Here is a 17,138-nt window from a genome sequence, read left to right on the forward strand (position 1 = left end):
AAAAAAAGGAAAAAGGAAGAAACGATGAGAAAAGAAAAGAAAAAGAAAAGAGAAAAACATTGCAAAGATCCCAAAGAGATCGATATCCACCGAGATGATTGGATGACTACTTAATGTGAATTATCCAAGAGATCAGGGGTGGAGCGGCGAGGGGGGGGTCGTGTAAGAGAGTGAAAAAAGAAAAGAAAGCTAGAAATATGAAAAGCAGGCTTACTGACAGGGAGGCGAAAAAGAAACATGGCGACAGATAAAGCATCAAAATATATATGACGGCCACGAAAGAGATCACGTGAGATATGCAAATGTGCCAAAATAGAAAGTGTACGAAAAGACGAACAACAAGAGGTTCCGTGGGTGGGATTTGTTTGCTGACGACTAAAAGAAACTTTTTTCTCTGTTCTTGAAAAACAGAGAGAACACTTCAGCTTCTTTATTCTTTTTTTTTTTAATTTTAAATTTAGTCTTGCCCCGACGACTGGTATTATGTATTTTGATTTATTTTTTTTTTATAGATATCGTTCCGGTTCATATTTTACTCGCGTGGTGAGAAGAAAGTATTTTTTAATCGCTCGAGACAATGCATGAAGCCACTTGATCTAAGGCGCAAACAAAGAACAAAAAGATACCGTATGAATCAGAAGATTCTATTGTTGGCATTGGTTTCCTTGATATTTTTCTCACCAATATTCTTTCTAGAAATACAGCGAGGAACTGCATGAAGTTTGCCAACATTCTAAGTGAAAGTAAATTTTATGGAACGAACTGGATTCGAACTTGGAACACCTAAGTCATCGGTTCGTGTTGTTACTCACTCACTCGCGATTAGGCCGAGCTTTTTCACAAAAACATAAAAATTAAGAGAAAAAAAAAAAAGAAAAAAGATCACAACGGGAAAGAATGCAGTCGCAAAGAAAGAAAGAAACGCCGTACTGAGCCGAGACGGAAAAACTTAGAGAAAGAAAAATGCCATCAGGTGAGATGGACGTGTGGCCCTCGTGGTGACGGCGAGAGATTTTGAAACCCGTGTCGAGACGACAGGATTTTGTAAACTACATGCCACACGAGATTTTTAAAACAAGAACCCGTGCGTTATTTTGGAAGTACCATGAATCATTTCAACTGAAAAAAAGCTCAGTCGAATTTCTTCCCTTTTGGGCCCCTTTGCGACTGTCTCGGATACAACGTGTAGGTTCTAGTGTTAAAATGTAACGACACCGTTGAAAAAAATTAACGAGCACGTCACACAGCTAGTACAAAATAAAGGGAAGAAAATATATTTTTTACCTGTTCTAAAACTACTATAATGTTGATACTATAAAGGAGTTATTTAGGACATCAGAATGAAAATCCTAATATACTTCTAAATCCAATGAACCAAACTGCCCTTAAAAATAATGACTGTAGACTTTTTACTCACGAAATCTGCACACATTAGCAAATTGATCTGCAAATCATCTTTTTACAAGATTAAACCTGTTTAAAAATACTATGAACCTCAAAATTATTTTACTGAAAACAGCTAGTACGAAATAAAATGAAGAAAATATCTTCCTTACGTAACCGATTCTTCTGTAACCGTATAATTACTTGTTAATTTTCATTGGTTATTGTGGTACTATACCATTGGAACTGTAATTGCATACTTTGTAACAGTATATTTTAAAAATAATGTAGTCCCGCTCAGAAAACTACTTTTGGTTTGGTTTCTTTATTTTACGGCATATAAACTTTTTTCCAGTTAATTAAGAATCCAGTAACTTGGGAATTTTTTTTTTTTAAATTTTATACTTTAAGTTCTTCATATCTTCAAATATTTATTCATGGTGTTTGGTTTGATTATTTTGGAGAGGATGTTTTTTTTTTTTTTTTTGGTTTTTGTTTTTTAATTTTTGGCCTTGCAGAAAACGATTGAGTTTTGCAAAAGGAAAAGAAAAAACTATCAATAACATCTATGCTTGGTGCAGTTTATGTCAGAAGATCGATATCTTTAAACAGCCTGATCTGGCAGTACCAGGGAAATAATAGAGATGTTTTTATAGAAATTAGTTTGTATTACGAAAAAAAATGTAATTTTGATAAAGGTAAAAGAAATAGAAGAATGCAATTAATCTGATGATAAAATAATTAGTCATTTTTTTTTTGTTAATTTTCTCACATCTTATAAGAGTTTCACTTAGAACAAAAAGCACAATTGCAACGCGAATGAGCAAAAATTGTCACTAAGCAATAATGGTATTGAAATAAATCACAGGTAATACTTTTCAATTATGACGATATATAAACCACTGGTAATACTTCTCAATTATGACGATATAGAAACCACTGGTAATACTTTTCAATTACGACGATATAGAAACCAGTGGTAATACTTTTCACTTACGACGATATAGAAACCACTGGTAATAGTTTTCACTTACGACGATATAGAAACCACTGGTAATAGTTTTCAATTATGACGATACATAAACCACTTGTCATACTTTTCCATTATGGCGATATTTAAAAAACTGGTAAACCTTTCAATTATGACAATATATAAACCATTGGTAATAGTTTTCAATTATGACGATATATAAACAATCGGTAATACTTTTCAATTATGACAATATATAAACAATCGGTAATACTTTTCAATTATGACGAATATATAAACCACTGATAATATTTTTCAATTATAAGTGAGAAATCGAAAACTAACATTTTAATTCGTTTTCTCTATAAAGCTGAGCAAGGTGGAAAAAATAATGTGAAAATATTTTTTGAAACCCGGGTAATGCCAGGGCAGGAATCTAAGTATGAAAAAAAAAAGGATACAATATTTTCCTAAGATGTTCTGTAAACGAGACAGATTCTTCTGTAACTATATAGTTACTAGCTAATTTTCATTGGTTATTTTTGTACTATATTATTGACCCGGTAATTGTATACTTTGTGACAGTTTATTAAAAATAGATTTGAAAAATGTGCAAACAAATAAAAAAAAATTATATATAAAAATATTTTTCTGCATCCTGGGTAATACTGGGAAAAGAATTGTTAGCACGAAATAGAATTAAAACAATATCTTCCTTACCTGTTGTGTAAATGAGACCGATTCTTCTGTAACCATATGAGCTACTTGATTGGTATTGCCCAGGGGTTGTGCATGCTCTGTGGCAGCTTTATGTTTGTCCCCGTGATGCCGATCAAATCTGAAAAGCCAGTAAACCGAAAAAGAAAAAAGACAAATAAGCTACAATTCTTAAATTCATTTTATTGTTATGTTTCTATTATTCAACGTTTATTGAAATGCTTTAAATACTTAATCTTCTATCTATATATACATATAATAAAGTAAAGTTATTTTTATATAAAGTTTACTGAATTACTTTAAATACTTTATTATTAAATAAAACATTTAAATGATTCACACTAATAATATGCGAATCAGAAATTTAAAAATTCATAAAATGATAACATTTATAGCCATATCTGAACGAATATTAAACTGGAAAAAAATCCAATCAACGAGCAAAGGGAAATATTATAGAAGAGTGAGCAAAGGGGGAGATAAATCTTGCCTGATTTTTTCGATAGGGAAAAATTTTCTTCACATTATGCACAATGCTTCAAGTGAATTATACGACTTTTAATAATTAGTATAAAGTGTTATGATTCTCATACAATCCTATCTTTTTTTTTTATTTTTACTTTCGACAAATTTAAGAAAAATCTGAAGGAGATAAAAGTATTTTCCAAACAAGAATTTTTATTCTTCGTAAAGAAAATAAAACAAGTCCTAAACTGATAAACTGTTTGAAATATTAAACTGGAAAATAATCCAAGCCAAACATAATTATAGAAGTGTGAACAAAAAGGGGAGACAAATCTTGCTCGACTCTTTTGGAATATATCAATTTTTATATCAGGTTGTTGCATAAGCTCCACCGTTTCATTAAAAAAAATTGTTCTAAAACATTTTTGATATTTGGCAAAGTGTTATATATTATTCAAAAGCACGTATTCTGGTTGTACAAGATAATGATCATCGTTTTTTGCTCATATAATTTTTGTTTTTCAGAACCGTCAAATGAACTGTTAAGTAAAAAAAAAAACCCTCACATTTTCGATACCTACTTCTTTTCGCCTTTAATCGAGGCCAAAAAGCGAGTAAAGTGACCAAGGATATCTGTGCCGTATATGGCGAAAACGCTATAACTGAGAGAACTTGTCGAGATTGGTTTACCAGATTCAAACACGATTAATTTTGACCTCAATTCCTCGTTCCAGAAGACCAATCAAGATAGACGAAGACAAACTTAGGGTTCTTTTATTAATTAAGTAATTCTTAATTGCATTCTGTAGTATCGCCCGTACTGAAGATTGAGCCTTCAGCCCCCAAGAAACTGCCACTTAGAAGTGATTATTACCTAGTTCTTATATCCATTATTGCACAGATCCTTGTGTCTTGTGACACTCTCTACAAAGTTCGACATAAAATTCTCGAAGTTCGGTATAAAAATTCAAGATAAGAATAGTAATCCAAATAATACTCATTTACCAAATTCTGAAACAAAAGATGAATTTTAAGCTAAAAAACATTCTTTTTTAATGTGAATTTTTACTGTCGGAAAAAGTAATTTAGTTTTCTCTTTCTATTTCATACGGCGTAATGGATCACATTTTAAGATTGAAAGTTAATCTGATAAATGTAACTAATATTGTTATCTTTTATTAGACATTAAATCTATTTCTGCCATTGAATTGCTTTGGAAAGGTGTACATTCTCATCTTAATTGGAAATCACGAAGACAAATTTCGCTTCACGAAGTTTATTTGTTTAATTATTATTTAAAGAATTTGTTTCTGGTTGGCATTAGAATATTTTGATTATGGTAATTGTCTGTATTTTTGAGATGAGGTGTTTTCATTGATTGAGATTGTCGGACTGACTTCCTCATCTTGGTTGTTATTGTTACAACGTTTCGGTCGTTTTGCCACGTCTAGGATCACTCGGCCATATGTCCTAGTGACATATGTCCTAGTGACATATGGCCGAGTGGTCCTAGACGTTGTATCAAAGTTTGCGGTTACCCAAAGGTGCTGAGTTCAATCCTGAACGAAGGCAGTGAAAAAGTAACATTCAAAACAGAGAATCAGCAACCATTTCCCAGAGCCTAGCTGGAGTCCGAACACGGTACCCCCGTAATAATAATAAAGGGTTGGGTTCGAGGCTCCTAACAAACGGTTCCCCAGTTCGATACAAAACACCTGATGAAGGCCGGAGGGCAAAACGGCCGAAACGTTGTGACAATAACAACCAAGATGAGGAAGTCAGTCCAACAATCTCAATCAATTTTGGTTATGGTCAAAATGTTAACTCTTTTTAACTTCCGGTCTTTGCGCTTGCAGACGGGACGTCAGCGACAAGCAAACTATGGTTCCTTCTAATTAATGATTATCTTCCTCTCAGGTAACGTGATAGCTCCACTCCTTTTACCGATGGCTTTCTTATCAGTTTGACAATGTCTACTTATCTAGCCAAATGAATAGCAAGCACCGGACTGGTAGTCAAAAGGGGCAGATATTTTTATGGTTGTTTGATCAACATTAGAAATACAAATATAAATGTTATGTTAAGTCACAAATGCCTGTTTGGACTAAATCTATAATTTTATTTAACGTACATGTGTGAGAAATGATGATTCAAGAGGATACAAAGACATTCCACAATAAATCTTTTTTTTTGCCATCAGTTGGCTGCTCTGATTGAATATCTCTAAAATAAACTTCATTGCACGAAGTCTAATTACCTACATACAATGACATACAACTTGGATGAAATGAAGGATCTGTAAGAGATTTTCAACAAGATTAAAAGAACATTTGAAATATAGTAATTGTCTGTATTTCTGAGATGAGGTGTTTTCATTTATTGAGATTGTCGGACTGACTTCATCATCTTGGTTGTTATAGTCACAACGTTTCCCCAGTTCGATAAAAACCACCTGATGAAGGCTGGAGGGCAAAACGGCCGAAACGTTGTGACTATAACAACCAAGATGAGGAAGTCAGTCCGTCAATCTCAATAAACATTTGAAATATTTGACTGATATTATCTTTTATTCTTAAAAATGAATAATTGAATGAAATTGAAAAGCAATGACTTTAAATCTATTTCAGTCTTTTTGGGCATTTTGTCACTAGTAATTTATTTTCGAGATAATTATATTTTAAACTAAAACGGAAAGTCAGGCTTATTAAGTGGAATAATTTAACATCGATCCGAGGTTTTCAGCTTACACTGGTCTCGCTGTAATTCGAATCACCTATACTTCTGTTTTGCCACAATCGAATATATATATATATATATTTGTTGGTCAATGGGTTTTTTTTTTGTCCTTCTGGATTAGTTGGATGTGGAAGGTATGTTGATATTTCGCACTTAAACGGTATCGGACAAGTTTCTAATGCCTTTCCTTGAGAATTAAAACATATGATATATATGTCATAAAAGTATGACATGTATATAATATACATGTCGTAAAACTATGACATGCATATAATATACATTTCAGAAGATTTAAGAGATATATATCTACATAGCCTTGTACTTGGTGATGCAGAAACATTTCTATTGTCTTCACGGCAAATTTTAAGTAAGAATAAATTTTTAGATTTTATGTAAATTTTCTAATCAAAGCCATTGGATTATATATATATAAACTAACAGGGAGACCCACCGTTTCCCGGGATTTAATGACGATCAACTAATGTTTTACACTCCCATATTTTTTATCATCATCTAAATCAGTGGAGTATTTTTTAATCATCATCTAAATCAGTGGAGTCGTCTATTTCCAATCAAATTAAGCGACTGCCTGCACTAGTTGGGAACATACACGCATCTCCAGTGTGGCTTAGTCCACGATATATTGTAGACTACATTGCACTGTAGAGAACCTACTGTTGATTTTATAAATTATTTCTTATATCTAATGGCTTGAATTACACTTTAAAATGAAAAAGTCGAGAATCATGCTTCAATTGTGCTCTAAACAGAAGCATTTATTTCAAACGCGCCCCTGTCATATCAAAGCACCTACTGTTGATTTTATATGTCGAGCCTTTCAGCTTATGTGGAAATAAAACTTCTCAAATGCACTTGTTATCTTAGGCTGTGTACGGTGTTAGCTTTGGACAAAATCGCATGATCTTTCTTTCATTGGATTATTTTGATTATCAATACTTATCAAAGACATTCCGATACATAACCTATCTAAGAACACTGCCAACCAAATGCAGCACCCTCATGTAAAATTTCATAAAATCCGCCCAGCTGTTTTCGAGTCCATAGGGAACTCTCTCTGTCACACACAAATGTTCCTAGAGAGAGAGAGAGAGAGAGAGAGAGAGGGAGAGAGAGGGAGATAGAGAGAGGGAGAGAACAGTAAAAATGTAGACAAAGCTCTAAATCAACTAATATCTAGTGGGCGTGATTATCTGTTCTTTAAAAAATAGGCGTTACTAGTCTCTCTCCGCTCAATCATTCGTATTGAAGGTGCGTCATTCAGTATTTACTTCTTTACCACCACAGAAACATATGGCACAAGGCCAGAAGATTGAGAGAATCGAGTCAGCGCTTCATCAACATTTTCCGGTCAAGTTGAGGTATTAGTTCTGACTATTAATAGGAGGACCACACTCCCAGGACTTATCTCACCTCTTTGGGAAGAATTTAGTTCATTGTAACTGAACTAAATTCTTCCCAAAGAGGTGAGATAAGTCCTGGGAGTGTGGTCCTCCTATTAATAGTCAGAACTAATACCTCAACTTTCAACTGCATGAAGATGTTGCACAAAGCTGGAAGGTGGGAAGAATCAAGCTAGCACATCTAAAGAAGGAGCGCTCTACCCTATTAAAAATTGCATGGGAAACTGCGTCAGCATTCCAGTCGGGGCATCTCAGGAAGTTAGAATGAACTAGTCCCCAAAGAGGGGAGATCAGATCTGGGAGTGTGAATTCTCTAGGACTGTCAGAGAAGCGACGTTACTAGTGTCTCTACTCATATTTTCGAATTGGAGGTGCTCGACTGAGCTCCAATCTCTGGTTCTTCTTTGTAAGAGAATCACCGCAAATCAAAATCTTGTTTTGAGTAATCCCCCTCGCCTTTAAATTTGATACCCGAACTCGCCGACCTTCTCCCCTTCTCTGTGCACTATCAGTGTGAATGAGTATCTGGTTCGTTTCCAATTTGTTATGGAGTAGTTAGTCATAAAGATAAAGTTCTCTCTCGTCTAGTCAATACCTTTTGGATTAACTGTCAACAGAATATATAATTTTATTGTCTTTCCTTTCTTCCCATTACCCTATTTTTCTACTCGTGCCGGACTTCATTCTTGACGGGCTGATTTTTTTTTTGTATCAATAATCCAATACATATCGCATTCCTTTTATTTCCATTCATTCAACGTGGTATTAGTTTTTGACTAAAAGAGATCCGCATGTATATTTTATCAAAGACTTCAGACAATTTTGCCACACCTGCCAACTGAGAAATGGCCAAAGCAATTTTATTTTTACTCCTGCATTTAGTAACAGAACATCATCATATCACGTCCACGATAAAAAGGTTTATTGACGACAGTAAATATTGGTGCTAACGAAATAATTAATAGCTAATACTAGTACATTATTAGGTACTAGTAGAACCCGTGGAAATTCCACGGAGTGAGAAATATATTTAATCAACATGTTTTTCAATAAGGTGGATTGCACAGATAATGAGATTTTGGACAGAAAAACCAATACCATTTTTGATGGCCAAATTGCTCGCAAAAAAAGGCCTAATTCGCAGAATTTGACTTTAAAAATCCATTTTAGCAACTCTGGACAAAAATGTGAGAGTAACCTCCCTTTGATGTAGCATCGTTTTCGAATATTTAATTACTGAAGGCATAACATACAAACTAACTAAGGCATGAACAAGTAAAATTGTTGGATATTTGGCAGATGACCCTGTGAAGAAAGGCACTCGACGAGTTGCACACACGCAACTTAATTCCATTAAGGAATACGAGGCTTTCCATCATTGTCTATTGAAATGCATAATGTGGCAAGAAATGTGCGAGAGGAATATCGGTCAAAGAAGTAGAATAAACAATGGGAAATATTAAACATTCCGGAATGAAAGGAATGTTTGTATAAATCAACAACAGAAAGCGGACACAGACAGTTGGTCACAGAACGAGGAAAGCTGCTAAAAACATCCGCACTACAACCCCGCAACGCTCCTTCACTTACGCCACAACCGTTATACTAAAATCGAAAAGGTTGTCATTGGGTATAAACAAAATATTTTATAACCCAGCTGTGTGTGTTTTATTTCGCTGCCAAGTGTATATATCGAGACAATGACAAAAGTTGAGTTTAGAAATTATATAAACTGAAAAACACATTTGACAACAGACCGCAGCGAATACATGACAGAATGTTATATAGCTGGTTTTGGATGCCCTTGGAAAGGGTAGTTTTACACTAAAATCAGACTGGCCGAGTCTATGCTACTTTTGAAGATAGCCTGTTCTCTATCGGTGTGAAATATGGTTCAGTCTGATTCTAGCAGGTCCCTTTCCCATGCCTTCTTGCCCTTTGAGAAAAACCATGGCTTAGCCCAATCCGACGCCTCCAGCGCGGAATGCTAATAGGGCTGCCCAGACAATTTTTGTTCAGCCCGAATGTATTTCTTCTAGGACACTGGTTTTAAATTCCACTTTCTCGACCTTGTGTTACATCTTCCTACTGTGGGTGCAAAGTAGATCAAACCTTATTCTGGCTTTTACCTCTAACATTCCATAAGTTTTTTTTCTGCTAATGAGGAAAAGAATTGTTGTTTTCTAGGTGGAACACTATCAATGTAATACATCGTTAAAGGTGATACTTTTTGGTTTTTATATCACGTGGTTTTATGATGCCTTATCTGGAGCGATTTTCGTTTAAAACGTCAAGGAACTCCCTTATTTATACAAAAAGATAACTAAGTGTTTTAGTTTCTGGCAGCTGCAAGCAAACGATGTGTAGGTCAAGATTGGAGATAACTAACGCCGTTTCAGACAAACTGCAACATTAGTTTCAAAATAATGTCGATTCACATACATTGAAACTCTCATAGCAATGAATATTTAAAACAGAAACAAATGAATTTTTACAGTCTTGAATTTTTTTAGATGGGAGATGATCGTATTATTTGGATTAACTGGACTAATGTTGTCAACTTGAGTTGCACAACGTTTTGATCGATGTAACCTCCGACCTTCTTCAGGTGTATAAGTCGCCATGTTTGGTGAAGATAAGGAAGGGGTTTAGCTCGGCACTTGCAAGGCTTTTGTATTTAGGTTAATGTAGGAAATAAATATACAAAAATTATGAAGTCAATCGAAATATCAAGTAAAATACTGGGGGATATTATTTCTGAATTATTTGTAACGAAAAATTTCTTTTGTTTTTTTTCGTTTCACATAATTCGGAAATAATATCCCCCAGTGTTTTGCTTGATATTTTGATTGACATTTTAAAAAAAATGTATTTGCACATTAACCTTAATACGAAATTTCAAAAGTGTGGCGCTAAACTTCCTTCTCTTCTTTTACCAAACATGACAACTTATATACCTGAATTAGGTCGGGAGTTACAGCGACTTAAACGTTGTATAAATAACACTTAACATAAGAACATTAGTCCGATTAATCAAAATAAGACAGATAAATTATTTGTAACTGAAAATAAAATATATATACATATTAATTATGCTTCATTCCTGTTCACTTGTCCTTCTACTTACGAAAACCTTTTTACTGGTGACCCCGACGTGACCACTTTTCTATAAACTAATAGAAATGATCAAGTTTTAAATTGGAATCTAAAATCTGATAGTTGCTAAAAGTTCTATTACACAATCCTATCATTCAAACAAAAAGAACAGCGCAGAAAAAAAGAGAGTAGATAATTCTGTTCGTATTTCTTTTAAAATGATTGATCTTAAACGATCTTTTAGACAAATAAGGATAGTCGCTTACAGTTATTTATCGATGCAGATTACAAAAAAAAAATAAAGCTCTGATAATGTCTTCATGTTAAAATCGGAACAATTCTTTTGCCAACAATATACTGAATGAGACATTTTGGCGTCACGTAAAAGGATTAACAAATAAAAAGAATAAAATTCAAATCGATGAAAAATACAATCTTAATAACAAACTATACGCTCAATGATTACTAAAAATAGATAAAAAAATGTCACGAATATACTAATATCGGTTAAATCCGAAAATTCAGTTAATATGTCGGAAGTGGACTTGGTTTAGCTAAAATATGGAACAGAAAGCACTAAATATGAAACGAAATACGAAACAATCAAAATGGTAACAAGTGAAGCATGCATAGTTCTCCGTGAGTGCCCAGTGAAAGAGTCATTTTTATGTTCAGCATTTGCCCTCCCCCTCCATTTAGCCCCAAAAGTCCCCAGGGAGGGCGTTAAATCCTGGTGAAAATCAACAAACGGTTAAATTTTAGGTCTTAACATATGTAAATTTGAGTTCTGCAACATGCAAAAAAAGAAATGACAAAGTCCATCATTTGCTCCCCCCCATTCTTTAGCTCCAAAAGTCCCCAAGGCCTTAACATATTTAATTTGAGTTCAGCACCATGCAAAACTGCTAAATAAACATACAAAGAAAATTTTGGACAAATATGGAAAAATAGTCCCAAAAATGGAGTGCTTTATTAGCCCTAAAAGAGCCCCTGGTGCATACCCAAGAGTTATCGTGAAGTATAGACAAACAAAATTATATATAAAAAACCCGTTAGTGTACAACTTTTCAGAAAGTTTTATAAAAATCCAAGTCAATTTATTTTTAATAAGCACAAAAGTGTAAATTTTAGCCATTTTAACCCGAAAGCCCCCCCCCCCCTGAAGAGAGTGCAATCGGAGTTTCCCCGGAAAATCCGTTCTGTTACTTTTTTACTCATATCATGCTAAATGTTTGTATAAAATTTCAAAAAATTCCAAGGCTTAATTATTGAGAAAAGTGCAGACGAACGGACGAGGGTCCAATAATTTATTTCCAAAAATTATTTGAGTTTTAACACTTCTATCATGAAACACAAGAAAAAATAATAAACTTTGATTTCGATTTCGTAATTCAATTAAATTGGTGAAAATTTTTAATTATTTCAATATAAATATATTTTAAATATTAAAAAATATTTATAGAAATGTAGACTATTAAAGTTTACATTAGTTTTTAAAAATAAAATATTTCCATATGAATATATTTTAAATTAATATATATATATATATATATTCGTATTTCGTTTCATTCTTTGTTACTCCATTGCATATTTAGCTAAACTGAGTCCACTCATGGCGTTTCAACTTTATGCACTGAAGTTTTGGATTTATCCCTAATATCTTACCTTACCTATTATATAAGGGACAATTATCTGTGTGTTTGTATGCTTGTATACTGAGCTAAAACTTCAAAAATACACAACAAACCTCCACAATGTCTTTTTTTTTTTACCACCGTAACATCGGAAAATTAATATCTAAAATTTAGAAAAACAATATTTATTCTTTAGGAATTAAATGTCCTTTTGTAGCATGGAATGTTATAAAGAATTAAACATGATTTTAATGTTATCGTAAGCTGGGGTAAGTCTGGCCACCCGGGGTGACTGAGTCATTAATAAAAATTAAAATAATGCGAAAATAACTCCGCAGTAAATATTTGCTGCTGCATCACAGTGTGTCTGTAAAATTATGCAATCGCAAAGGACCTGGAAATCATGTTGAAAAGGCAGAGATCATATATCTTTTACACATTATTATTTTTTTCTTTTTCTTAATAGCTCCAAGTCACTCCAGCATACGCTATGTATTAATACAGCCTAGGAAATGGGTCAACATATTTTAAATTTTGATAGGCGTTAACTGTATTTAATTTATCGTTTCATAAATTCTGTCATTTCTATTCACATAAAGTTTTAGTAGTGTTTCATTCATGACATTTTTAGTAGCGCTCTGGAGGCCCTCAAATTTTATTTTATCAACCCCCACATAAAAAAAGAAATCTCTTTACCAGGGGAGTAGTGATAAACATAATATTTATCTTTTTTTTTCTTTATAGCCCCGGGGAACGCCGTGTCGATCTGCTAGTAGGTATATAAAATTCAATGTCTGTGTTTATGTGCGTTGCCTATGAAAAAGAAGATTAGAGAATCTACATAAAATCTAAAAATGTATTCTCATATAAAATTTACCCAGGAAGGCAATCGAAGAGTTCCAAATCATTAAGTGCAAGGCTAATGGGGGGCATTAGGGCATAGCACTTAAAATTTCAAGTATATCCTATTTTTATGAGATCATATGTATAAAGTTTTATGGGGAAGACAATGGAAGTGGTCCTGAACAACTTCTGTACATTTGCAGATCTGTTTCGTTCCTGGGAACAAATGATCTTTGTATGCCAATACCGGATATTTCACAAAAAAGCCAGAAAGTTCTCTAAGAGAAAAATGGATCTTACAAGATTTGATTCAGTAATAGTAATTGGGATAGAATTCTTCATATGACAAGATGGCAGCCCATTAGAAATTGATCGATGTGATTTGTCTTGCTTTTTTTTTAATTTTACCTATTACATCGTTACGCATATTTTCTCTATAAGAATAATCTGTGCTTTTGAATAAGTCCACAGATAAAATATCTAGTATTGATATACGAATATCAGCTGTTGCATGTTAACGAAACAGATCAGTAAAATGTATTGAAATTTTTATTTTGGAAAATAATGTTAGTAAGATACATAAAATCTTGGACTTTGGAATCTAGAAAAATTGTTTTATATAAACAAAAAATAAAAATGTATTATGTCATCTTATGATTAGAAATAAATATATTTATTAACATAAAATGGAATATAATTTACTTCATGTATAACGTTTTTTTTTATAAATTTGTTAAAAAACAAGGACATGTTTTTAATTAGTTGCTTCCATAGTTAGCAATAGCTGACTCTTGTAAGTTTTCTGTACTTTCGATTTATATTTCATATACAAAAATTAAATGTCTTTTTCATCATATTTCAAGCTATATATTATACCTGCGTAATGATTAAAACTAAACGTTAAAAAATATAATGTATATTTGTGCTAGTGTTTTTTTTTTCTGTATTTTTAACGTTTTATAAAGCCTGATTTCCGTACATTTTCGGTGCCATTGTAATCTTTTCATTTTTAAATTTTATTTTTTCTGCAACTTTAAAATTAAATTTCGCAGATTTTGTCGAGTGTAAAATAATGTTTATATGCGATTTTAACCCTGGTCATTCTTCTTTAATATAAAATTACAGTGAATTAATTTCATTTTACTTGTTTTAACCTGTAATTTTTGGTATCGGTGTTGAAAATCCGTGTCGTACCAGGACCTTACACACTCGGGGATAGTGTCTAATTTGCATTCAAGTTCCAGCTGTAACCGAATATATATATATATATATATATATATATATATATATATATATATATATATTAGTCATCCACGTACAATACTGTTTCGTAAATATATATATTAGTCATCCACGTACAATAGTGTTTCGCTGTTTCACAGATCATCAGTGCGGCTAGACAGGCAACTGCCTCAAGCCAGCATCGAAACCCGACCGCCCAAATGACAATCAAGGCTTCTCACGGCTGCTGCTGTGTGGGTAATGAATTTAACGATGTTTTGATATCGTCCAAATGCCTCCGGTCGATTTTTTTACACAAAGAGCATCGCTTAATACGCTAATGGCAGTTTGTATATCAATTCCCAATATGTTCAACCCAAGATAGGGAGCATTATAGTCATCCACATACGGTACTGTTTTGCTGTTTCACAGCTCATCAGTACGAATAGACAAGCAACTGCCTCAAGCCAGGATCGAAACCCAACTCCCCCAAATTACAATCAAGGCTTCTCACCATTGTGCTATACGCTATATATATATTCGGTTACAGCTGGAACTATTTCGGGGGACACATTTTGTTTAGACCTTTTTTTTTTCGTTCTTATCCTTTCGCTTAATAGTATTTCTACAAAAATAGTTTTCTTTTTTCTTTTAGACATTTATCCTTGAAAAAGTGGTCTGACGAAAAGCGCTTCGGGTTTTATTATATTATATATGATTCTTATAATCAGCTTAAATAATTTTTACCCAATTGTATATTTATAATATATAATTCTCCCGTTTTTTTTTCTCTTTCCCCCACTTTTTATTGTATTTGTATTTTAGTCGATTTAACATCGGATTTTCATCTTTCAATATATTTTTTCTCATATTTCTTCTTCAATATATATATATATGTGTGTGTGTGTGCGTGCGCGTGTGTGTGTGTGCGTGCGTGCGCGTGTGTGTGTGTGTGTGTGTGTGTGTGCATGCATATATACACTCCTGGTCAAAATCACAAAACCACTTAAGAAAGTAAGCGTTTACGCATAATATCGAACTTTTAATCAAACAAATGGTTGAAACCATTGCCAAAAGGGAAAATATGAGGGGAAAAAATGAAATCTGCTTCATTCGAAACCTTAACCGTGATCTAATAATTATTTTTTAAAAAACAAACATTTTCACCTGGTCAAAATGATAAGACCACTTTAATAAAATCGGCTAGTTTTGAAAAAATGAATACTAAAGGCTTTCTATGTTACTAAAAGAAACTTGTTAGTGGATAAAAAAAACATCTGACTAAATTATAAATGGCAAAAAGGAAACTATTGTCAGAGTTTGAGAGAGGAAGGATCTTTGGGCTTAATAGGGGTGGACTCTCCCATAGATCCATTGCAAACGAAGTGAATCGTAGCAAAACGGTCATCAGAAATTTTTTAAGAAATTCAAATCAATATGGGCACAAAAAGGGTCCAGGTCGACCCCCCCCCCCAAAAAAAAAAATAAATAACTCCATCATTGGATTTTTTTTTTTACAAAGTGATCACCACTTATCAAGGCCCAGAAGCCACTCAGGGATAAGGGTTATTGCAAGTACATTACATTAGTGTGGAGATTTGATGAAGTGTTTAATTAAGGGGGCGGTTCATTAGGAATTGGTTAACATTGGACTTGAAGACATCCAAGGGATTGCCGTATCAGAAGAAGTTTAAAAAAAAAACTCTAGTATGAGCTAAAGTTGATTGAAAAACCAAACAGCAGCAGAATGTAGTCCTAAAAACCATCAGAATGCATTTGAAAATGAAAGGTTTCAATCATTTAAAGCGACTGCAGAAGCCACGGCTTCTTGAACAGTACAAAACTAACCGACTTAAATATGCCGCTAAATACCAGACTTGGGATGAAGAGACGTGGGAAAATGGAATTTTCTCCGATGAGAAAAAGTTTAATCTAGATGGTCCATATATATTTCAACACTATTGGCATGATAAAAATTTGCCCAAAGAGACTTTTTCAACTCAGCATAGTGGAGGAGGGTCTTTAATGATCTGGGGTGCTTTCTCGTCAGCTGGGACCCTAAAATTGCAAGTAGTGAAAGGCCGGCAAACATCATTGAAGTACATTTCAATGCTTTAAAATGCTTCTATCAGGACTGAAGGTCCACGTCTGTGTGGAAGAAATTGGATTTCCCAGCAAGACAACGCTGCGATACACACTTCTCGACAAGTACGAGAATACTTTTCTTCAAATAATATATAATTGTTAGATCATCCAGCATGTTCTCCGGATCTTAATCCCATTGAAAATCTTTGGGGATGGATGGCAAAAGAAGTGTTCAAGGATGGAACCCAGTATGATTCGATAAATTAACTTTCTGATTCAGTTTATCATGGGATAAAATTCCTTCGCGACTCATAAAAAACTTAGTTGCAAGCATGCCGAAGAGAATTTTTGAAGTAATTCGTAATAATGGAGGCTATACTAAATACTGACACGCTTTTTAGCAATTTATAATTGCCTTTTGTTAGATAAATTATCAATAGTCTTATAATTTTGACCAGGTGAAAAAAAAAATTATTAGATCAGGGTTAAGGTTTCGAATGAAGCGGATTTCATTTTTTCCCTTCATATTTTCCTTTTTGGCAATGGTTTCAACCATTTGTTTGATTA

At 33.4% G+C, this 17,138-nt stretch overlaps 1 protein-coding gene across 1 annotated transcript in view; it reads right to left on the minus strand.

The window, feature by feature from the left end:
• The window catches only part of LOC145291250 (uncharacterized), a 1,874,965-nt gene that overhangs the window by 983,128 nt on the left and 874,699 nt on the right, over positions 1-17,138 (minus strand). Inside the window, exon 5 of the mRNA XM_080136855.1 lies at positions 3,074-3,199. Within this exon, the coding sequence (XP_079992981.1) occupies positions 3,074-3,199 (126 nt within the window). The remainder of the gene's footprint in view (positions 1-3,073; positions 3,200-17,138) is intronic.

This window comes from Euprymna scolopes, chromosome 12 (genome assembly GCF_053919585.1).
Source record: "Euprymna scolopes isolate OS-2025 chromosome 12, ASM5391958v1, whole genome shotgun sequence".
Classification (NCBI taxonomy): domain Eukaryota; kingdom Metazoa; phylum Mollusca; class Cephalopoda; order Sepiida; family Sepiolidae; genus Euprymna; species Euprymna scolopes.